The 25,231-nt window shown below is 38.1% G+C and overlaps 1 protein-coding gene across 1 annotated transcript in view; it reads left to right on the plus strand.

The window, feature by feature from the left end:
- Positions 1–25,231, plus strand: part of TXNRD1 (thioredoxin reductase 1) — an 80,931-nt gene that overhangs the window by 42,026 nt on the left and 13,674 nt on the right. The window contains exons 5-15 of the mRNA XM_089651839.1: positions 190–312; positions 387–459; positions 1,448–1,567; positions 3,522–3,664; positions 5,886–6,001; positions 6,780–7,005; positions 8,256–8,345; positions 10,189–10,265; positions 10,627–10,783; positions 11,474–11,581; positions 12,326–12,421. Of these exons, the coding sequence (XP_089507965.1) occupies positions 190–312; positions 387–459; positions 1,448–1,567; positions 3,522–3,664; positions 5,886–6,001; positions 6,780–7,005; positions 8,256–8,345; positions 10,189–10,265; positions 10,627–10,783; positions 11,474–11,581; positions 12,326–12,421 (1,329 nt within the window). The remainder of the gene's footprint in view (positions 1–189; positions 313–386; positions 460–1,447; positions 1,568–3,521; positions 3,665–5,885; positions 6,002–6,779; positions 7,006–8,255; positions 8,346–10,188; positions 10,266–10,626; positions 10,784–11,473; positions 11,582–12,325; positions 12,422–25,231) is intronic.

The following is a 25,231-nucleotide window of genomic DNA, read 5'->3' on the forward strand; positions in this document are numbered from 1 at the left end:
GTAAATAAGTTTTATGAAGCATAGCCCAGAAGAAGTGATACTTCTTTTTTCTTTAATGACTTTTTCAGATTTTCGACAACGTTCGACTGCATTAACCAGTGCTATTTAATTTACCCAGTTTTATCTCTTCACTGTTGCACACACACACAGATATCTTCAGTATATTATTTATCATTATTTATCTTTCAGTTGTCTAAGGATGGTCTTTTCCAGAAACTGCTGGAAGGTAAGGAAGATAAACCCAAAGAGGACACCTATGATTTTGACCTTATCGTTATTGGTGGCGGCTCTGGAGGTCTAGCAGCTTCTAAGGTAAAAAAAATCTATATGTATCTATATTCAGGAGGAGAACAGTTCAAAATCTTACATTTGTTGTTGCTACTTAGGAAGCGGCAAAGTACGGCAAGAAAGTGTTGGTACTGGATTACGTCATCCCATCTCCTATAGGAACCAAATGGGGTAAGATGGAAAGGACAATTTAAACATTAGCTAATAATACACCTTCTAAGTGTATCTGTAGTATTCCAGATAATTTTCCAAACAAATCTGCTGGGAAAATCTAGAAAACCTATAAAATGACAAAACAAATCAGAGTTTAGTTGAACATTAGGGGGTCTATTTACAAATGTTTTCACACAAAATTCACACATTTTTCAAATCGGGTAAAAAAATGTGTGAATCCTGGATGCACGTTGTGTGAATCTTACGTAAAAACATTAACTAGATTCCCTAGTACTTAGGATGTTAGCATTATAATAGCACAGGCCCATTTCTATTTGTGGTTGCTGCTGTTATGCTTATGCTGTGAATTTAGGAACCAATCAGAATTTAGCTCTTCTTTATTTTTGCTCACTTCAGAGTTTGTACAAAAAATAGGTCTACCTGTTATTGTACAATTATACATAACAGTGTATAAATATGCAGGATACACATGTCGTATTGCAGTAGACATATGACAATGATAAACATAATAACAATTATGGTCGCATTACCTAGGATATCGTTAAACTATGTGGAAAAGGAAGAGTCAGATCATATTCAGGGGAAGAAAACGGGGATGGAGGTGGAGATAAGATGGGTGGAGGTTAGGTAAGGCTGGATGTGTTGGTAGGAAACTGTCTATGACAATTATATTAGAGACGGAGGATCTGGCAAGAAGGAAATGTTACCGTAGAGTGAGGAAAGAGGAGAGCAAAGGGATAAGCACATCCCCCCTGGTTCAAAAAATTATTATTTTATTATTATGTTATTGGAATGGTGTAGAAAGCTAATCTCTGATTATTTCCCCCACATTCCACTACACCTTTGTTCACTGCACCATGGTGTAAGCTTTCACGAGTTCTTGATATTTTTTTCTTAGTAAATATATCATCTGCATTCAATTTGCATTCCAGTAATGTATTATACTCTTTTTTTTTTTTTTTTTTTTTTTTTTTTTTTTTTATAGGTCTTGGAGGCACATGCGTAAATGTGGGCTGCATTCCCAAGAAGCTAATGCATCAAGCAGCCCTATTGAGACAGGCTTTAAAAGATTCAAACAAATATGGCTGGCAAATTGAAGATAATGGTATGTCATTAATAAAGCAGTGTTCCTAAACAGCACTTATTCTCTTGGCTCCACTTACTCATAGTGAGGCAGCACAACATGATGAGAGGGAAGGGATTCATTTAAATGCCACTAACTGAATGCCCAATCATTCCTCGTGCCAATAAAACACAGAAGTGTTGAATTTGTTAACATCATTCCTGTGCATCTATGATAAGTATGTATTTTTCATTGTAGTAAAGAGGCAATCACGTTTAAAAATGATATACTCATTGTTTTAAAATGTCTACTGCATGTAAACCACAATGTATTAGGATAAGGAGCAAGCTGCAGTAACCCACAAGCCAAGAATCGATTTTTCACTGATTTGTCTTAACTAAATAAAGTTGTGTTTGGTTGCTTTGTGTCACTGCACTTTCTTCATTGTTTGTTGCATTGGAGTGTCACTGGGTTGGTTGCAATTTAAAAATTTACAGTAAAAAGCGATGCCCCCCATTATATATATTATGGATTTATTGTCATATTACATGACTACTTGCCTGTACTGCATATTTTACTTGCGTAGCTTACACATTAACAGGTGATAACTAATAGCAAATCAATAGTTACATCATAAGGTAGAATTACTGAATCCAATAGTTATTTATGGAAGCTTCCACATTGATAATGGCAATGATATCATGAACATTCATAGAATTGTAGAGATTGATTGAAGCAATTATCTGCATCATTTCTTTTTACACTTCACTAATTTGGCAGTAAAAAAATAGAGTGTTGCCATTTTGTAAATCTACTATCCTGATTTGTGGCACATGGTTTGTAAATTTCAAATCAGCGGGGGGGGGGGGGGGGGGAGTGTTCAGATTTGGACTCATCCTTGTCAGGTTATGTCTCTAGACAGAATACTGGCCATTGTTGGGCTGAGAAACGCTATCAGCTTATATACTAATCAAACTACTTTTATCAGTCTAGCGTTTTATTTATAAAATTCTATGCACCTACTTAATAGTTTGGAAAACTGTTCAGTATACAATATATCATTTTAATTAATGTCAAACTCTAATGGTTTATAGTCATTTTTTACATGGAACTTTCCATGACCCATAGTTTGCAGAGGATGCAGGCTTTCTATTCAGATAGGGCAGCACAATCCGATTGCTTTTTCTGCCTTTGTGAAGGGATGAGTTAGGATTATCCTATCTCTGTCAAGATTTATCCTATCTCTGCAGCAAGAGAGGGAAAATGGTAGGATTTCCTGCTGTTCAGGTGTATTCACAATAGCAGCTATTTACAAAGTCTCAGTTAGCCTCAAAATGTGCCAACTGTTGGCTGTCAATGATAAATAATAATTATTCATGTAAAATATTTCAAAGTTACCTTACTACAAATGCAAAACATAAATTGAAGGCCCACTTTAGACTCTAACTTTTGGAGAAGAGATGGACTTCTTCCAGGTCTATTGGAATGATTTCCTATTGCTACCAGTTAGGACAGGAAGTGATGGGAACTCTCTACAGTCGTGACCTTTTCTATAAAAAATGTTACTATTACTGTCTGTCTTCCAATTCCAGCAATAGCTGCTCCCCTCAGTAGCCGTATTTGCTTGTTGTCCTTAGCAGAACTGCTTTTTTTTTTGCATCTGGTCTATATTTGAGCTGAGAATCACACTTATTCACTGAAAGTAATAGAATTGTATCCTGTTATTTATTGGGCAGTCGTTAATCAGTAGCGATTTAGTAAACGCACTGATTGCACTGTCTGACATAGAGAGCACCAATAGTAGAAATATTTACAAACTTGTATCTTCAAAAAATATGGTACAGCAAGCAATTGAAAAACACATAAAAATATTACAGGTACATTTTACAGTAATAATTCTAATTATATATTTCAGTTTCGATATACATTGGATTTCTGAGTTTATAATAAGTTGTTTATACAATATAAACATGTCTGTTTTGCTTTCTATTACCAGTGCAACACAAATGGGAGATAATGACGAAGTCAATCCAAAACCACATTCGCTCTCTGAACTGGAACTACAGGGTGTCACTCATAGAAAACAATGTGGAATATGAGAATGGTTATGGAGAGTTTGTGGAAGCATACAAGATTAAGGTATTAAATTCTTCACCCTTTTTATAAATAGATTAGGCTGTATTATTACATATGTTAATGGCTTATGGATAATGCCTGCCATATAAAGTTAGAGATTATCACACAATATGGTTTACTTCAGTGTTATTGTGCATTAATCACCCAGTGTAGGGTGCATAGATAATCGTTTTGGTTTAATACAGAAAACAGCCATAGGCATCACTAGCGGTTGTGTGCATTGGATTGTTTTATTTGATGTTCTGTTAATTTTGCTGGTAAAGTAGAGATGAACAGTAAAAACCAGGCACTTCTGATTACTGCCATTCACAGTAGATGTACATGTCAGGCATAAGATTTTAAGCATCTGAAGGTCTGGTCACACATTCTGAACTATTACATTCTCCTACCTATGGCCATTGCCATTGTAATATATCACTGGGACAGGAAATCTGTAGAAATCTCCACAATGGTAATGTAGCAATAAACACAGGGTATCTAACTAGACATAATATCTAAACAAAATAATTAATACTGTATTTTTCTCTGTTGAAGTGAAGCGATGTGCTATTCTTTCACAGAACTGTTTTTGGCCCCTGAAAAGGTGCCTTTGGACATGGAATGATGGTATCATGTCCAGATTAAGAGATAATCTCATCTGTGTGAGCAACATTCCCACCCAACAGATTTTAGGAGAAGAAGCATTTGAACATAGAATTCCTTGTCGGTTGAATATCATCTTTACAGAGAAGTCATGACAGTGATATAACATTCATAGGTGAAGTTGATCCAGAGTATATTCGATTGCCTCTTGGGGGATCAAAAAATAATTTCTTCCCCTGCTGTGGCAAATAGGATCATGCTTTATTGAGGTTTTTGGCCTTCCTCTAGATCAGTGGTTCTCAACCTTTCTAATGCCGCGACCCCTTAATACAGTTCCTCATGTTGTGGTGACCCCCAACCATAAAATTATTTTCGTTGCTACTTCATAACTGTAATTTTGCAGTGGGATGAATAGTGTCCCATCGTTGGTGTCAGTGGGGGGAATAGTGCCCCATCATTGGTGTCAGTGGGAGGAATAGTGCCCCATCATTGGTGTCAGTGGGGGGAATAGTGCCCCATCATTGGTGTCAGTGGGGGGAATAGTGCCCCATCATTGGCATCAGTGGGGGGAATAGTGCCCCATCATTGGCATCAGTGGGAGGAATAGTGTACAATCATTGGCATCAGTGGGAGGAATAGTGCCCCATCATTGGCGTCAGTGGGAGGAATAGTGTACAATCATTGGCATCAGTGGGAGGAATAGTGCCCCATCGTGGGTGTCAGTGGGGGGAGGAATAGTGCCCCATCGTGGGTGTCAGTGGGGGGAGGAATAGTGCCCCATCGTTGGTGTCAGTGGGGGGAGGAATAGTGCCCCATCGTTGGTGTCAGTGGGAGGAATAGTGCCCCTTCGTTGGTATTAGTGACACAAATGATGGGGCACTATCCCTTCCACTGACGCCAATGATACTTACCTTGCTGACTCCTGCTCCAGCCTGGGCTCGCTCTCTCCCATCTACAGCCTGCATACCTGGCTGCAGCAGCAAAATTTGCACTTACCTGTCAGCTGTCTTCCTTCTCTGGCCTCTCTCTTCACTCGCTCCTGCAGCTCCCTCGATCTTCTTCGATCTCCGCGCGCTGCCGCTCGGCTCCTCCTCTCCAAGCTCCACCTCCTCGCCGGTGATTGGCCGCCTGTGTGCCTCTCCTAAGCTACAGTTCCGGTGGTCAATCAGCGGCGAGGAGGCGGAGCTGTTGAGTGATCCCGGAGGTGTGGCCAGGTTACAGGGACAGCATATCATCCCGCCCACAGATCGCCTGAGACAGGAGCGGTGTCTCGGTTCCTAAGACCATCGGAAATATGTGTTTTCCGATGGTCTTAGGCGACCCCTGTGAAATGGTGGTGCGACCCCCAGGTTGAGAACCGCTGCTCTAGATCAACTGTGGGTATAGGATTGTCTATTAGGAATTTATATAATTAATTTTTCCCCTTCTATTTATTGAATTGGAGGGCCTAGAACTGTCACACTGTTTTTTATAAAAATGCTTGTTGTCTGGCTGTCATGATGACCCCTTTGCTTGAGTCACTGACCCAGGACACATATGCAGAAAAGGAAGTCAGAAATGGCAGCTTCCACGTCTATCTGATGATAGGTATCTTTTAAAAATGTATTTCACGTTTTCCTTAAAATACCACTTTTGTCTGCAGTCAACAAATCCAAAAGGAAGAGTGAAGTATTATACAGCTAAGACATTTCTCATAGCTACAGGAGAAAGGCCACGCTATCTTGGTATACCCGGAGACAAGGAACACTGTATTACCAGGTACCAACCAAGACCATTTTTTTGTTTCATACATGTTTTTGTGATCCAATGTGTACTGAGCAATACTTGATAAGTAAAATATCGGGCTATATAAAGTATTGTGACATTTTTATGGTATTTGGGCCCTATGATCCCCTATTGCCCAGGGGCCCCATGAGTTGTCAGTCCACCCCTGTGATTGTCTATACATAAATGAAAATATAGGATATAACTTGTGTATACAATATAACCTTTAATATGTTCATAAAGCAGTGTATGTATAGCCAAAACTTTTATTTTATTTCAGAATAGGGAAAGGTCACAAACCCTGACAGTTTATTCTTTCTGTCTGTGTTCTGTTGAGATTTCTTTTCACTCTCTGTCCTGGAGATGCAACAGGAAATCTCTCCAAAGTGGAGGGAATTCACCTCTTAGGCAGTTGTTACTGAAAGAAGTGTCCTTACAGGAACATTACCCCTGACATCTTCTGGTGACAAATGTTACATTTTCGTTTTCCACTTACTTTCTGTCTCAGTAACCATGATCACTAGGACAAATAGGGTGAATGATCCCAGCAGGGGCACTGACAGCCAGTCAAATTTTAAAGGGGTTCTAACCCCTTTTTTACTCTAAAGGAAAGAAAATGTTGTGACTATACATATACTTTAACTTTGGAAAATTACATTGTTGATACCAACCCGAAGTTTTAATGGGATTCCAAAATCTTCTCAGGTGAACATTTATTGTGGTGTTTTTTATTTTACATCATACACCAGTAATCTTTTCTGTTTAATTTCAGTGATGACCTCTTTTCTTTGCCATACTGCCCAGGAAAAACTCTGGTGGTTGGTGCCTCCTATGTGGCATTAGAGTGTGCTGGGTTTCTAGCAGGACTTGGCTTGGATGTCACTGTAATGGTACGCTCCATTCTCTTAAGAGGTTTTGACCAGGAAATCGCTAACAAAATTGGTGAACACATGGAAGAGCATGGAGTAAAGTTCATTAAAGAATTTGTGCCTACAAAGGTAACTTCCAAATTCTTAGCTTTGTACAACAGCTGTAAAGATACTGTATCTATTTGCGTATGAACTGTCAAACATACAAATTATACTTATAGGGTGTTGCTGGGCTTTTGTTCATGTTGAAATGGTTTTGCATTCCTATACAAAACTATGGGAATGCATAACTGGCTTGAAGCAGGTGAAATTCTGGTTAGGAGGAGGTCAACTACAGATCACCCAAATGGTGTCAGAAGCATCTTAAACTGATGGCATTGACACAAGCCTAAAAGTGTTCAACTCAGGCTGTTACGCTTAGCATTTCACAAACCTGGGCAATTTAAATGGAGCCTATAATGAAAGTGGCATAATCAATGTGTATATATCACAATGATACGTAGTTTTGGAGATATGAATAACCAAAAGGTGTAGCACTGCCCCCTTATTGGTATTTCGTTATCCCATTTTATTAGAGGTGGGGACACATTTCAGTGATTAGCAACAAGCCCATTATATATTTTGGCAATAATTTTATTTATACATATTGTTTCACTATCACAATAATAGGAAAGTGGAATTTGCACGTAGTAGTTTCAGAGATATACATAGCTAAATTATGTGACTGTACTTTTCCTGTAAAAGTCAAGCTTGGTCCTGCCCTTTTCAGCCAACCAAACCTACCTATTGGTCATTTAATGTTGCCTTATTGACTAATAAGGAAACTCAGAAGGTAGAGGGTTCAAAACCAAGCTACACTTTACAGGAAAAGTCAATAGATATATTCATTGGTATTCATGTCTCTGAATTTACTGAATGATATAAGGATTTCATTCTAGGTAATCAATCTCTGTTTAAGAATTGTTTCAGCATATGTTTGGTTTGAAATATCTAGCCCTGTTTCTTTGTTCTCTATTATTTTTTTTATCTGTCTCATTCTCTCTTTTTCTCCATATATGTTTGTACACCCACCTAGCTGATGTTTTATGAAAATGTTCAACATCACATGGGAAAATATAATGTATTACATTCTTATTGTTCATCATTTGTTTTAACTAAATTGAGCATTGTGTGTCTTTAACCATTAATTATAGAAAGAAGGAGTTCTTCCTAGGTGGAGATAATTACATAATGATGGCATCAAAAATACTGTCTGTATGATAGTAAACGGAGTCCTGTTCACTTATTATATGACTTGTTCAGTGATTCATTCTTATGTGTGGGATTACTTTGTATGTCATTATGCCTGCATATGATATCTCGTTATCCTCTTCTGGCAGATAGAGCAGATAGAAGTAGGAGCACCTGGGAGGCTAAAAGTGACATCTCAGTCAGCTGATGGTAAAGAGGTTGTTGAAGAATACAATACAGTAAGTACTAAACCTGCCATGATTATCCTGCCCAATTACTGGAAAATGACATCCCTTCCACACTAACCAGAGGTCTTTGTAATAATGACAGGTGTATGTATCAGTAATTTTTCTTACAGAGAATGTGAAATATATCACTACAGTGGACTATATTTTGCATGACATACTAATTCAAATGAAGTTTTCTAGGCCAGCAAACCTGTCTCCACATTTAAAACCGCATTAGATTATTCCTATATTAATGCAGTTTCATTTTTAAATGTTTTACAGTTAAAATGTCAGTCCAACCAAAACTGATAGTTCTTTATTTTGATACTGATGCTGGAGAGTTAAACCACCTGATACTTTCTTTAATCTTTTGATAACTGTATTTCTGTGCTCAAATTCTTACTTTTGCATACCTCCTGAGTGGACGGAAATGGCTGGGAATTATGGCAGAGAAAACTTACAGCTGACAATTAAGAAATCCAGGAGCTAAGGCCTGCCTGCTTTAGCTGAATGGGGATGCCAGGCAACATGTGCATTGCAATGCAGGGTTTAAGGGGTTAAAAAAGGAGGAGAGAAGGTGATATGGGGCCTAAGTCAGATCACTAGATTCCACCTATAACTAAAATATTGCTTTTGGATGGACTTGTCCCTAAATAGAGTGATAATGCTAAACTGATAGAGACTTGCTCCTATACTTCGTCAAATGTGGGGTAGACACACACACACACCACACACACCACACACACACACTTTCTCTAATTTGATTGTGAAGAAATATTAGGTTTTATTTTAGGTTCTTTGAAATTCAATTAATCAATGTAAGTGACTTCTATAGCTTTAGAAAACAAGTGCTTTTTTGCTGATTTGATTGGCTGAAGATAACATAGCGTGAGATTTTGTAGATAACAATGAGCAGTGGCTTCCTGGTGTAGAATTAAATATACTGTATATCTTCTTATAATTTCAGTTAGTTAACATCATATCTATTACAACATGGTAAACCAAAATTATTTTTTGTTATTTAACAATGTAGTATCTGGAATTACCTTTCAGGCCCTGTTCGCATCATATGTGGTGGGATGCAATGATCAATTATGCCCAATACAGACAGAACAATTTATCTTGTGTCCTATTAGTTCAATTGACACCTCTGAGCTGTAATGATGTGCACTGAAACAAATTGGATGTGCTGTACTTTTTTTCAGCACAGCATGTTGCGATGCAGTGATCCGCAGCTGTGATAAAGATGAATGCAATATCATGTTGTGACATAATAAAGTTGAGAAAAAGAAACTAAACCGTGTGATGCATCAATACTAGTTTCCCCTTTTAAACTTCTTATACGGTATAATGCAGCTGATGATGGGAATGAGTCCTTATAGATTATGAATTTTCTTTTAACCATTTTAGGTATTTTAGGCACCAAAACAGGGAGCTCTATTAAAGATATTTAACTTATAAAATATTTGTTATTAATAAAAGTCCAGCAGGCTAACCCAAATATCAGTTCTAACGTTTCTACAGTATATTATTTAGAGTAAATATTTTTAATATGGCAAATGATTCATAAAAAAGGAATAGGGCTGCTTTACTCAGAAGCCACTTAGAAGCTATTTTTAATTTACCAACTGATACTGTAGCTTGGATCAGATTGGTTGCTACAGAAAATAGCCTGAGTTTTCTTATAATGATATCCTTATCATAGAAATTGTGAGGATTCCTTATTTATATTGGAGGTGCAATCTATACCTATCTTTTATGTGATGCTTTCATTTTATATACTATGCTATGTATCTATAGATAAATGTCTGCTATTTATCAATAATAATAATGAGATATTATATATACTTGTCAGGTCTTACTTGCAATTGGAAGAGATGCGTGTACAAGAAAAATTGGCCTGGATATACCTGGAGTAAAGATCAATGAAAAGTATGCCAAAAACCATCAAAAATACTTGTGTAGCTAATAATAAAATACATTATATACATGCCAGTAAACAGCAAATGGTATCCTGAGGTTATGTAAGTTACATGGGACTGAGTGACATTGCCACATGACAGCAAGACAAACATCGTCCTGATCACAGCATGATGTGGAGTGGGGGCTGATATTCAGTCACCTTGAAAAGCATGGTGCGGGATCAAAGCCTGTACAAGTCTGTTGAAAACATAAAAATCAATTTGGGAAGGATTGTCTTTATGTGACTATTGTGTTGAGACGTTCCTGTAATGTTTTGCTATAACTGTTGTTTTAAATATTTTTATTAAAAATTCCAATGCATCCCCTACAGGACAGGAAAAATCCCAGTCAATGATGAGGAGCAGACAACTGTATCGCATATATATGCTATTGGCGATGTACTAGAAAACAAAATAGAGCTTACCCCAGTGGCTATCCAAGCAGGTCGTCTTCTAGCCCAGAGACTCTATGGTGGATCCACTGCAAAGGTAAGTAATCTAAAATATAACTATGTATTATGTGTCTAAGGCTCAAGGAAGTCCAGTCCCCATGGGCAGCTCCCAGTCCGGTGATTCTAGCACAAACAAGAATTTTGTTTACAGAGATATCACAATACATAAAGTCGTTGTAAAGGCTGCAGGTTTTGTACCTTTATGTATTCAATGCATGAAGGTAAAAAACCTTCTGTGTGCAGCAGATCCCCCAGCCCCCTAATACTTACCTGAACCCCATCTCGATCCAGGTCTCTCTCTCCTCATTGACTGAGACAGCAGCTGGAGTCATTGACTCCCGCTACTATCAATCACAGCCAGTGAGCCAAGGAGGAGAGAGCAGAGAGCAGAGTGCAGGGCCTAGCCGCAGCTGTGCATGACACACAGAGCAGTGGCTCAGCAGCGAGCTGCTTGGGTTCCCCCATAGCAAACTGCTTGCTGTGGAGGCACTTGGCAGGAGGGAGGGGCCAGGAGTGTCGATGGGTGACCCGAGAAGAGGGAGACCTGGGTTGCTCTGTGCAAAACCACTAAACAGAGCAGGTAAGTATGACACGTTTTTTTTTTTTTTTTTTTTTTTAAATTGCCTTTACAATCACTTTAAGCAGCTGTGAAGGCCTTCTAGAGAAATGTCAATAACTAATAAAAAGAGCTGACAGTAACTGTGCTTATTTACAATCTCTTAAACAGTGTGATTATGTGAATGTCCCAACTACTGTGTTTACACCACTGGAATATGGAGCATGTGGGTTATCTGAAGAAAATGCTATTGCCAAGTATGGGGAGGATAATATAGAGGTAAGACACAGTCAATCAAACATGAGTCTGATGGTACCATTCGCTTACTGTCATTGAAGAGCTTAATAAGGGGAATGTATGGTGTTTTTAACATGAATTGTGGTCAAGACTAATTCATTCTTTTTGTTGACTTAAATATGAAATATTGCATACATAACATTATGCAATCTTCTATCCAGCTAGTAGATAGAGTTCTAGGTTCCTTTTCACATGTAGCAGTATCACTCTCAGCTGTGCTGAAAGAATTTAGTTGTTTACAAAACTTGATGTGCCATCACAGCAGAAACTGTGCCTCATAGCTGTAAATCTAAGGGACTGTGAACTAAGACTTCTGCCTCTGATTGCTGGTCTCGCCAGATTTGGAGTGAGATTTCCTGATATCGCTGAGTTGCTGTGTTCTCCTTACTGGAGGCTCCGACATGAGGAAGCAAAGCTCTGCCTCTACCATGATGGCTGTCTCCACACAGAGACACAGTGCAGGTCACAGCATAGCAAGTCAGCTGCAGGGAAGCCACAGACAATACTGGTGAGTCCCTTGCCCTCTGCTTGCCTTTTTTAGGTACAGTTTCAATAGTTCTGCTCCTGAGCTTGTGATTTTATGGCCCATCTACTGCTTTGAATAGTACAGAGACACATGGCACAGAGACACACAGACATATTTTTCAAAAATGACATAGGATCTACCTTTTCTTGTACTTTGTGTGTAATTTGAATTTCGAAAGTCTGTATTATTTCCTATTGCAGGTCTATCACAGTTATTTCTGGCCCCTTGAATGGACAGTTCCAGACAGAGATAGCAACAAATGCTATGCCAAAGTAATCTGCCATATAAAAGACAATGTAAGTAAGGCCATGTATGCATGTATGTATATGTGTGTGTGTGTGTGTGTGTGTATATTATATATATATACAGTGTGTGTGTGTATACTGTATACACAGTATATTTATATATAGCCATATACTATATTAAAAAATTGTTTTGTATACATGTATGGCTCATGGTTGCATTTATTTAAAAAAAAATGAGAACAATATGAACTAGAACTGTCAGTTATCAATAGACATAACCCATTGTACAGTATTAGGAATACTGTGGACATTCAATCCAAAAAATCAATAATGCGTTATAAAGGTAAATTATTATTATTGCTCCATTGATTTTCAGGATAGAGTCCCATGTAATGCATTTCTTTTGTTGCTTTTTCTCATGCTGTTGTAAAATTCAGTACAAAGATTCCTCACACCTGCCAACTACTGAAAATTGCACGTGTCACATAGATTTAGCCTTTTTCTGTTAATTGTAGTCATTCTGAAGTTGTTATTATTATTATTATTATTATTATTATTATTACTACGAGTTTATATAGCGCCAAAGGGTTTGCTCAGCGCTGTACAATAGGGGGGGGGACAATACATGGCACAGTACAACAAAGACAGACAGCGTACGAGGGGTAAGAGGGCCCTACTCTTACGAGCTTACAATCTAGGAGATTGTCATTCTGAAGTTGTTCTTTGCTATATAGTTGGTGCCTGTAATGTACTTGCAATATTAGGCTATTTTGGTAGAAAGTCAATTATGTTGTAGAAAACATTAGGTTGAAGCATATCTACTCCTCAAGATTAAAATAGAATATAGTTGAGCTTACCAGTCCTTATTTGTAGTGGCTGCTCTAGTTTTTCTTTTTTTTTTTTTTAGACTTTTTTTTCTTTATTTTCACATGGTAGCCCTACCAGTAACACACTTTGCACTTTTTGAATAGATATAACAAAATGCTTTGAATGGTATGTTTAACAGACCAAAAGGGAACAAATATGAGAAGTTCATTGTTAGGGTTTCCATACACTTCACCCACTTCATTTCTTTGGACATGTCTGGTGCATCTAGAGGTTTTTATCAGCTGGCTCCTGGCTTTTCTGTGAAAGAAATTTTGGACTGCTGTACAGCCGCACAATCACTTGTATGTGACTTAGGAGCTGCAACTCCCCCCCCCCCCCCCCCCCCATCACCTAACCAATACTATCACAATTTTTAAAATGTGTTTAAAATTTAAAATTAAATAGATAAAAATAACCAAAAGATGTTCAAAGCACCCAGTTGCTCTGTATGTAAGGAGCACATGTAAATTTAAACAATTGTGCAACACATATTAGATAATACCTCACACGCTTGAGTGAGGGGAATATTTCTAGGTCCCTCATTTACAGTTAACTGTAAACTGATGAACTGCAAAGGCATTTAAAATGTTTGTAAATGCTTACATTTACCCAGTGAAGTGACTGGCCTCAGGTGATACACAGAAATAAAACAAATCCTCCTACATAAGTTGTACCTGTCTATCTGCAGTCTTCTCTTCATCTGTTCAAAGTGCTGAATTTATAAAGCTTGTCTGAGAGGTCAGAAAAAGGGGGCAGGGAGCTTAAGTTACACAATGTAGAGCTCACTGAGGAGAGCTCTGAGATTTGAGTGGAGAAAAGACACACCCCCTCCACATGGCACACAGGAAAAGGACTGGACAGCTAAGGCTGTCAATATGCTGGATGTCACTCTCCTATCACCATTTTTCACTTGCTGTCAGGAGAACTTGTCAGAAGGGATTCATGCTGATAGCAGAAGAATGAAGCAACAGACAGGAATGACACTTAGTATTCTTAATTGAGACAAGTACACACTATAGAGGGATGTAATTTGTTCATATTTCATGTCTGAGGTTTGAAAGGAATTAGACTCTCATCCCTCTCAAGACACTGACCCCCATCAGTCCCAGGCTTGACCAGTGATTGTCCTCAGGCCTGGAGCCCACTCTGAGACACACAGGAAACGCAGACACAAGGTGGTATCTCAGAATGAACTGAATTTATTCTTCCGTGTTTCAGCTTATATAAGAAACTTCAAACAATGCATAAAATATAGAAGCCAATCAAATATCAGATATGCATAAACCAATCAAGTTTTACATGCGTCAGTCATGGCCAATCATTTTTGATATACGTCATATTTGAACTCTTAAACACTTATGTAAATTCCAAGTTCTTAAGAAAAAGAAATATTTATTTTTAACATATAGTCAGGATGCTGCCTAACCACTAACTTTACAGTTTAATCTGATAAGAAGAAAAAAGAGAACTTGGAGTTTAAGAGAAAAAGGAAGTTCTTTAGGTTTCTTGAGAATATGAGACAAAAGAGGAACCTTAGAGTTTCTTGAAAAAAGATAACATACAAAAGAAAGAGGAAGTTAGTTTTTAAGTTAAAGACAGAGAATATACAATGTTTTAACAAATATGAAATAATTCTTAACTTAAGCTATCATTTAAACAAGATGGCCTTTACTAATTCTTAGCACAAGATGGCTACTTTTAGGCTAAGGGACAAAATGGCGGTATGGTAATGCTGAAAGGCTGATTCCTTCAAGGTTTACAATCACTTTAAAGTATCATCTACTGATAATTCCTGGTACTGTGGGGTTTTTTTTCAAAATACATTTAATATCTGTTTACTTGACACACTCATATTTTATTTTGTACAAAAGTTAGGGATCAAATTGTGTTTTGTGTGCACTAAAATGTATTTTTGTGTATTTTTTCCTGAAAATTTAGATTTTATAAACAGTTGTGTAAATATCATGCAACATAACAAATTGCAAGCCCCATCTTGTTATTGGAGAGGGCCTCTGCTTTCAGAAAATATATAATATTTGGCTGTTATAAACAATTTTCTAGCCAAAAATGCAAATTTTAACATTTTAGCTTGCGAAAAATGAAAAAATTGCTCCAGAGGGAAAGTAGGTAATCTCTCCAGTTCCTTTAAGACAAAACCTACAAATTATATTAATTTCTTTTTTTTTTACATAAACCAAGATATAATTAAGCTTCACTATCCCATTAATTCACATATGACATGTACCATGAAATAACTAACTACTCTTACAACTTTTTAGTTGTAAAGGGATTTCTGATCCAATGCTACATTAAAATAATGTGATTAAATTAATTTTCTGAAGAGACATAAAGTTTATCAACCTCGAGAGTTATTTGCTGACTATAACCATCAAAGGCTTCATTAATTTTACACAAGCCATTAAAATTAAAATGACCATGTTGAAATGTTTGATATTAATGTCAATATTTAATATGGAAACAAAGTTTATATTTAAATGCATTGTTAATCAGAATAAAGAAGGCAGGCTTAACAAATTTCACAATTTATTATGGGGCAACACCTTTATAATAACTGGATTTTTGTATTATCTATGTCATATTATACAATTTATGTTAAAATATGACCTATATGACCAGAATGTGAATTGGTAATGCAGGAAACAGTCTTTTGCATAGATGGAAAAGTATCGTGAAAGAAACAGGCTGCCAATTCTGACTTTCGTTCTGAAAATGCTAGTTGTCTGGCTGTCACGTTGATGCTCTGGCTAGAATAATTCCTAAGTCACTAACATGGAACAAGTATAAACTTAGGGAATTTGACATTTTCTGACACTTGTGCTGCATGCTTATTCCAGGTTTATGACTCAGAAATACTAAAGCCAGGCACAGTGAGGAAGCCAGAATTGTTAGAGCTCTCATAATAGGTGTTTCCTAATATGCAGGTGAATGCACATAATTCAAACTGTGAATTTACTATATACTACATTATTTACTATATAATTCTAATAACCAAACTCTCATATAATCTATCCAATGATTGGTACAAAAGTCATTTTCAATCATTTTAAATGCGCAGCTTTCATTAAAATAGCATCTGGTGATCTGCCATTTCGCTCCGTATATAGGCACTTGCTGATCTAGGATGACAGCACTCTTTCCCTGTCCCCCAATTTCTCTCCTATGTTGTCACTCACTGTTTTGAAGGAGACTACAATCAGCCGTGCCATTGAGTAAGCATGGTCCACTGAAATTATGTACAGTAGTTGCTAATGCATACGCATGTAGACATGTAGTGGTTGCAGGATATTAGCAGTGCTGATATGCAACATTGGATGAAACAAAGATGAAAACAGTATTTTATTTTTTTTTAAATGGCAGTTATGATACAGGATGCTTTAGCAAACTTAAAGTCATTCAGTTAGGGTTTATATCTACTTTACAGCCCAACAGTTGGCACAACAAAAATACCCTTGCAATGGGGCCACCATGCACTGCAAGGGTAGAATGCTCATTATGTCCAGGGGTGATGGAATAAGGAGAATGCAGGGTCCCTCCCAGCTGACAACTCATGGGGCCCCCAAGCAATAGGAGATCATGGGGTCCCTATGTCCTCACCCACACTCAAACCACACCTAAAAAAGCCTATGAATGTACCAGGGGCATCTCATGGGGCCCCCTACTGAGCAGTGCCTGAGTTCCCAAATGGTCAGTCCGCCCCTGGTCCCTCCAGTCTAGAGTCTGGGTTCTGCAGCCTCCTCTCTAAACCACTCAAGGCAATAGTTGTACTCTTAGCTTCCCCATGTACAATGCAGGGTTAATAGTCCTGCATTGAACAGGATGATGCAGAGGGACCGCCTGTAAGCAGGTGGATGTTACATGTTTATGTTTTATTAAAAGGTTCTGTTGATTTCAGTCGATGTCTATGGTACTATTTCTACATTAGAATATTGCACTTTTTAGTTGTGTTTGCCCTGCTGAAGATGTATTACTTGGATGTATTGCTGGCCAGGTTTTCCAGGGCTATTTGGGGAAGTACTACCCTCTGTTGGTGCAAATGCATAAAAAGGGAAGGAACCACATTTTGGGGGCACCGTAATTAGTAAGACAGCTGGAGGTAAGGTTCCAGGTCTCCCCACTCAAGGAACAGAAGGTGAGCTAGGATGTAAATGCCATTTTTCATGAAACTAGTCCCTGTGGGAACCCAGGTGAGGTTCTAGGGATATGAACTCATGCTTTGGAGTTAAAGATGTAAAGGGAATTTTTCACCTAATTAATATGACTACCTCATGGGGCATTCAGGGACCCTAGTGGACTAAGTAGGGACACTTAGAAGATTGTGTACAGGAATATGTAGTGAAGGTAACTTGTGGAACTGTTCATTTGTTACATTTAAACAACTTTAGAAAAAAATCTTTTATTTTTATGCAACTTGGCCTGGTCTGTAGTTACTTCAGGACAAACTTAAAGGGCTGCAATGCATGTATGCCATATCACAAAGAACACGGCTTAAATGGAGACATGGCAAAACAGAGGAGATGCAGTACAAATATCTAACACACAGTGAAGCTATTCAGAAGAAGCTACTGTATATTGCTGTTGCTAATGACTACAATACTAATGTTGGGTGCAAAGGCAGCCAGCCAGTCAAGAAACGGTGAGTTGGAAAAGGTGACAGAGGGCCTGGCAGTGAAAGAGCTTTTGTGCTTAGACTCCTTCCCTAGCGACCAAAACCTACTAATAGGTCCGACATCATGGCACAGGGCGTCCTAGGGACCCATTCTTGAAGTCATGGAAGATGGTATGAAGCCTCCTCTCTTGAGGAGATAATAAGCATGGGTTATGTGCAAGTTCAGCATCCCTGTATTCAAGTGAAACATACAAATCGGTGTCACTGGGAGTGATGTGATGGGTTACTGGGCTGGAGGAGTCCGGTGCAAGCTCAGCACTAACAGCTCAAAATAGCTGCACAAGCAAAGAAAGAAGAGATAAAAAGTATAATGACATACTGAGATCTAAGGTCTACAGAGTGTAATGGGTTAAGAACTGTGCCACGAACTGCAAGGAGTAAATTGTGTTCTATTGGAGTAGCCTCACTTTTAAGTTGGAGTACTGCCTTAACACCAACCTTACATTAAATGGCAGCCTCAGCTTGCCATTGTTAGCACTGGAGAGCACTCTCTGGGTACCCACTTGAGTGCAGTAAGCCTCACCCACATGCCCACAGACTGGAGTTTTAGAAAGAAGAGGGCAGCCCTGGAGCAGGTGATGGGATGCCATTTCCTCCACCCCTAAACATAACCAGCATTTAACCCTTGCAATGTGGGGGCCACACTGCAAGGGTACTTAGGCTTTAAAACTGTATTCTAGACTGATATAAAGACACAAGTTAAGGTAGCCCTTTTAATCAATAATACATTATGTATTGTATTTGCTGAATGCAAGCAGTGAAAGTATCTGAATTTGACCTGGTATCTGTCTCCTTCAGTCCCTATACTGTAGGGCTTGACTGTGGGAGGAAAAATCATTAAAAAGAGTCCATCAATTCATGTGCTAACAATATATAGAAGGAAGGAGCAGACTGAGAGAGAGATGAGCTTATCACTGTGCTGCTTCTCCTTTTTCATGTAAAGTCACAGACTGGGGAGGGTCCAAGACAGTCTGGGATCAGAGGAAGCAGATTAAATGATGTTGGGTATCAGACTAAAATAATATTGTGGTGTTAAAGAAGTACTAAAAGGGGAGCTCTGGATTGAAGGTTAACAATTTAGCAAACAGTGCTTTTTTATCCTTTCATTGGCTAATTATTGTCTCTTGTTATTTTTGTCAGGAGTTCTGCTTTAAGTACAGTGTTTTACTGGCTAACGTTAGAAGCAGTAATGAAAATGTGTTATGCTTTAGTGATTTGACCACGTGCAATATCAACCCACTTATAACAAGTATAAGCCATTATACCAAGTCACTGATTATCATAATAACTTTGGTCATTGGCTACTTTTCTAGTTTCATTGACATTGATTAACAACTTATCATCAAGGCCCATGGTTAGCTCTGAATTTTAGTAAAAGACTTTCTCTTGCATCTCTGACAAAGAGGCTGGCTAAAGAAAGCACAAACACCAACCCCAATTTCAAATAGTGTAACTCCATAAATATACAGAGAAGATTAATCTAATTGATAACCGGTATACTGTACGTTTGTAGCCCAGGTTTCCTGCATGCATGTCAATGGATAGTTAATGCAATCTCAAGCCCTATACTTTCAGTTCTAAAAAAACAAAACTGTTAATATATATGAAGTATTTTCTGCTCTGTAGCTTATGCAGTCATTCAGAGCATTCCGTATGTATTTTGTGACAAGACAAAGCTTTGAAAATAACTTTGAAAGTGTTTTTCATTTTGTAGAGAAAATGCACCTAATGCCAATCTAAATATATCTAAATCAAGAATTTTGAAACTATACAGACAGTTTATTCTTATTATATTATTTTAAATTACATTTTTGCAGGGTTTTATTGAATGCTAAATGTATCTGTTTATAATAGCAAACTACATGCTCCACATTGATTATATAACAACTGTAAAGGTTAGATAACTGATTTTCCATTGACCAGAGGCTGTGTGCTTATGGGTGACTGCACATGGAAAACTACCTAGGCTTTTAATGTTCAGTTAATGGGGGTAATGGCTATAATTGTGTTATCTCCTAATTTACCTGTTTGTTAATGGAACATAATTAACTCTGTTAAAGCTTTTGTGTTAAGTGCTGGGAACTGTAATACTATGCTTCCCTGACACAGGAACGAGTGTTCATTTTTATAATAAAACCAGGCTTCGTTGCTCCCAAGCTGATACTGGGACATTTCCCTCCAGGGGCTTTGGTCTCTATGTTAGACTGAAGATCTCTTTGACCAAACTTGTTGCAGGGCACAACATGCCCTGTGTGAAGGTAAATTTCTACCTTTTGTTTGCATATTTAATGCTTGCTATCAGGCAGTCATTCCATTAATGCTGTCAATTGACATGTCTTCTATACCATCATAATCCATAACTAACTGCATCATTCAAAAAGAAATTGAGACCGTTGCCAAAATGTTTGCTATTTTTAGGTCTGTGTATATATTTTTAGAATATTCCCTATGAGACAGTATAACCATACAGGTTATGAGAAGGGACTATCACAATCAAAAAGCCCCCACTCTAATCAGTGCGTAGCAAAGCAGAATATTGCCTAAAGGCATGTTCCAGTCTCACTTACAAGAATCAAGTAGGAATTACTACCTATAGCCTCCAGTCACATTCTTCAACTTTTGATGGTTGGAAGCTGAAATTTTTAGTCTGATTGGTGGCTGTGTGATCCCATTAAAAAAGATCAAAGGAATTCATAAACAAAGATAAGACATCATACAAAGGTAACATGACTTGTCAAAAAAGATCAACATAATTATTCCAATTTATCTGTTATAAAAACTATACATTTTAGGAAGCCATTAACCTTAAATGAAACTGATTTTATCTAGCTTAATGAATCAGAGAACTGTTTCAGTGTCAGCAATTCCATAGATAAATATAAAGCAGTTTTTTAGTCCGCATCATAGCTTTTCAGTATATGGACAGTTCCTAAAGGCTTTTCAGGACCATAGGTGCTGGTTCACATACAGTATATGCAGACTGGATGAGGTTTGAACCACATCCAATACACATGACATGTGAAATAACATTGCATCCTATGGCGCCTGTTCACATATGTCCGGTGCACTGGCAGTGTGGATTCAGTGCAGATGAAAAAGAGTCATGTCCGATTTCTCAGCAGTGCAGTCAGGTTCAGGTGCAGATTAAAGGCTATCGAATTCTATGGGCACCATTTCTAAACCACACATGTGTGAACAGGATAAAATCCTGACCTGAACCTGTCCTGAACCTGATGTAAACCTGGTCTGATCTGCTGAACTACTGTATCAATTAGCTGTGAAACCTGAGCTACAGTCTGCACCGCACATGTGTGAATCAGCTCTAAACAATACCTACCCTAAAAAACTGTAGATTACCACTTGCTGTCCATAATACATATATATACGTTGTGGTTAGCAAGTGGTTTACCAGTGTTATGGCTGAAGATATCAGACATAATCTCGGTATCTTTTTTTTTTTTCAGCTGATGGCTGGCTTTCTGATGAAAATGGTCTGAGTGGCTTAATAGCCACTGGATATTTAGTAGCGGCAGAAGTGGACGTCTCCCCCTTTGCCAATCACTGGTCTTTCTTGGGCTTACCATTTCAACTAGCATGCCTGATGGTGCGGCCAGCTGGTCACAGAGGTGATGAGAGACGCTATCGTCTCTGATCGCCTCTATGGCCTTGGAGGACCAGAATGGATATAAACATTTTTTTTTTTTTTTTTTTTTAGGCAAAGGATCAAAAAATAGTTTTTTTGATCTTTTGCTTTTAAAGGGAAACGAGAGATCTGGAGTCTTTTTGACTCCAGATCTCTCCTTAAAGAGGACCTTTCATCTTTTTTTTTTTTCTATTACAAGGGATGTTTACAGTCCTTGTAATAGGAATAAAAGTGATAAAAAAATATATATAAACAGTGTAATAATAAAAAAGAAATAAGATTTTTAAAGCATCGCCTATGGAGATTTTTAAGTACCGTAGTTTGTCGCCATTCCACAAACATGCACAATTTTAAAGTGTGACATGTTAGGTATGTAGTTATTTGCCATAACATCATCTTCTTATTTTACAAAAAAATTGGAGTATATATTGGGGTTTTTATCTCCGCAGAAAGTGAGCTAATTGGCTTCTTGTGTATAATTGGAGTTCATATTAACACAGCCATATACAGTATAGCTGAAAAAAGAATGCCTTGAGTGAACATAACTGGGTTTACAATGAGGACATTTTATCTAAGATTCAGAACCTGTTCTGTCCACCCAAAATGCATATATAAACGTTTTTGGTAGATTTGCACAGTTCAACCACTGAATAGGTACTTTTAGTTGTCCAGGATTCTGGCAACATCATAAAGAGATCACACTCTCCCTGTTGAAATGTTATTTTAGATACAATATAGAAAATGCAAAACAAGAGAGGAAACAGCCAGCACTCCAAGGAAGGTAGGAACAGAGCTAGGAGCTATGGCAGGATAATCTTGCAAAATGAATCTACTAGTGATATAAGAAGTCAGGGGCTGACTCAGGCAGGGGTCAACTTAGGGTGCAAATGCCACTTTTCTGTGAACTGGCCGTTTAGAAAGTGTTTTCAGCAAAAGACCACATTCTAAATATACTGTATGTTGTGCATAAAAACATGAGGACACTCACAGCTTTTTAAATGGATTAGCAAGTCCAAACTCAATTTAATAAAAAGACCTCTAACTCTCACGACTTTTGAGCTTTTTGAAGGGGCGGATATCTGCTATAAATTTCCCTCACTAACCCGACATCAAAGCTTCCCTATATGTCTCAATGGGAAAGGGACTTAAATTTTACTTTTGATTTATCTGAGTGGCAGGATATTGCTAATGCTCTACCTAAAGTATTTATAAATACAACATTAATAGAAGCTAATTACAAAACACTATTACGTTGGTACTTTCACGCGCAGGGGCAGACTGACAACTCATGGGGCCCCCGGGCAATAGGGGATCATAGAGCCCCTGTGTCCTTGCCCACACTAAAAAAAAGCCTATGAAAAGGTACCAGGGGCATTTCATGGGGCCCCCTACTGACCCCGGGCCCCCTGGCAGTGCTCGAATGGTCAGTCCGCCCTTGTTCGCACGTCACAAAAAAATGCACCCATCCGCATCCCCCACTTATTTCCGATGTTGCGGCCAGGTGGGAACTATGTGCCATATATACTTGAAGCACCCTTTTGTGACCAGGTTTTGGTTTCGGATTTTTAATTTGATTTACTTAGTGATGGGAGTGAATATCTGCAGATCCCCTGAAACCTCCCTTTTCCAAAAACTCCCTGATGATGTTCCCAGAAGGTCTACACGCTTAATTACTTATATACTTCTGGCGGCAATAATTACTATAGCCAAATATTGGAAGCAATCGATGGTTTCCCTTGAGTATGTTAAAACAAAAGTTAACTGGATTATGGTCAACTATAAACTCACCTGTATCCTCACTCATACTACCCAGAAATTTGACAAAATGTGGAACCCATGGATCCAATATATATTGATCCCCTAATGAGTCATAGGCTGACCCCTTTTCTGCTTCCTTTCTTTCTTTCCTTTCTTTCTTTCCTTTCTTTCCCCCTTTTTTTTTTTTTTCTTCTTTTCCCTTTTTTTTTTTTTCGTTGGACTTACGTGACTATTTTAGGATGTCTGCAGGACCCCTCGCGGCTCTTCCTCGGCTTATATTCTCAGACTTATGAGTTTTATGTGTTTTTGTTTTTCCTTGTTTCTTTTTTATGTTGTTGGTGTACCCTCCCTCTCCTTACGTTTCTCTGTATTGCCCCATTGTGCCGCTGATGTTAAAACCGCATTCTGTTATTTATGCTATCTTTACTGATTGAGATTGTAATGTTATTGGTTTCTTGTTGATTGAATTTATGTATTCTAGTTTCTTGGGGAATACCTTCTTTGCATCGCATATACCAGTACCTATTTTTCTGAGAATACTCTTAAGCTATGTGCTGTTCATAGGGTAACAATTTACTTTGTTTTGGTTGCTTTTAACAACCCAATGTCTTTTTTTATTTCCTTGTGATAAATAGAGTAGCAATGAGACTTTCAATAGTACCTGGGTTCTTAATATTGTATATTAGAATATGTATTGCTATCCCTTAAAGTCGCACTGCAGGCAAACCGGTAAATACACAGATAAAATACATATATGAGAGCTGTTCTACCTGCAAAATTATTTCTATTCCTGTCCATTCAGTCCTAAGATTTAAGCTAGCTATAGATGGATCAGAATTTGGCAGTTTAGCAGGGACCGACTGAATTTCGATCCATATATGGCTGATCCCTCTTGACAGAAGTCCATCGAATGATCAACTTCTGGCCAACAGGAGTGTTGGAAAACATTTGTCAATCAGTGGCTACAGCTTATTGGCTGCAGCCGCTGATCATTGTATTCTGGAGTTCCACTGTCTTGCTTGTGTGGATGGGGAAATATGCTTTGCTTTTTATTTTTTGATCAGCCTGCCCCAAGGCATAGTCCTGTCTGGGACTGGATCTTTCTTTGCTTCAACTGAACTTTCACTTCAAGCTCTCCTCCTTACCCACACCCTGTCACTAGACAGTGAAAGGAGAAGCAGCATGCTAATGAGCTAATCTCTCTGCCCTCTCCTCCAGTTTGAGTGCTTCTTGCTCTGCAGCACTTCTGATTGGATCTTTGTGCCGCTTACCTCTCCATGTCTGAGCTCTGCTGTACAGTAGACTGCAAGAAGCTGATACCAAATCAAATTCAGGTACTGGCACTGCTTGGTTTAAAAAACAATACACTTAATGATGGATTCATGATTACAGAGCTGCACTAATTTGTCCCTTGTAATTCAGATTTAAGATTTGGCTTCTGATATGAAGTAATTTATAAACAGAGGCTTATGATCTCTGTCAGAATAGAGCCTTCCTTTTACTGAATAAGACTGACTAATGTCGGTACTGTAATAAAACATGCAGTAAAATGTGCTGATATAGATAACACAATTACTTTTCCATCATCATCACTTCTAGCCTCCAGTTTCCCTCCACATCAGATATCCATGGCATATTATGCTAGGCTAAGTAAGAAATAAGAATTGAAATAACCATTCTCCTTGGAAGGCGGCTGTCACCTTGCACCACTCACCTGTGTTGTGCTGACTATGGTAATGAGACAGACTATAATCATAAAGATGATGAATGCAGGAGAATAGCATCAATTCTACTAACCTGGCTTATGAAGGCTGCTGACCCCTATAAAACAAGCTGACTTGTGTGCTGCATAACTGGGATAGTGATTGCCTTAGAAACTAGACATTTAACATATAGTGACTTCATC

This window comes from Staurois parvus, unplaced genomic scaffold, assembly GCF_062004578.1.
Source record: "Staurois parvus isolate SC_StPar_1 unplaced genomic scaffold, SC_StPar_1.0 ptg000025l, whole genome shotgun sequence".
NCBI classification, from domain to species: Eukaryota; Metazoa; Chordata; class Amphibia; order Anura; family Ranidae; genus Staurois; species Staurois parvus.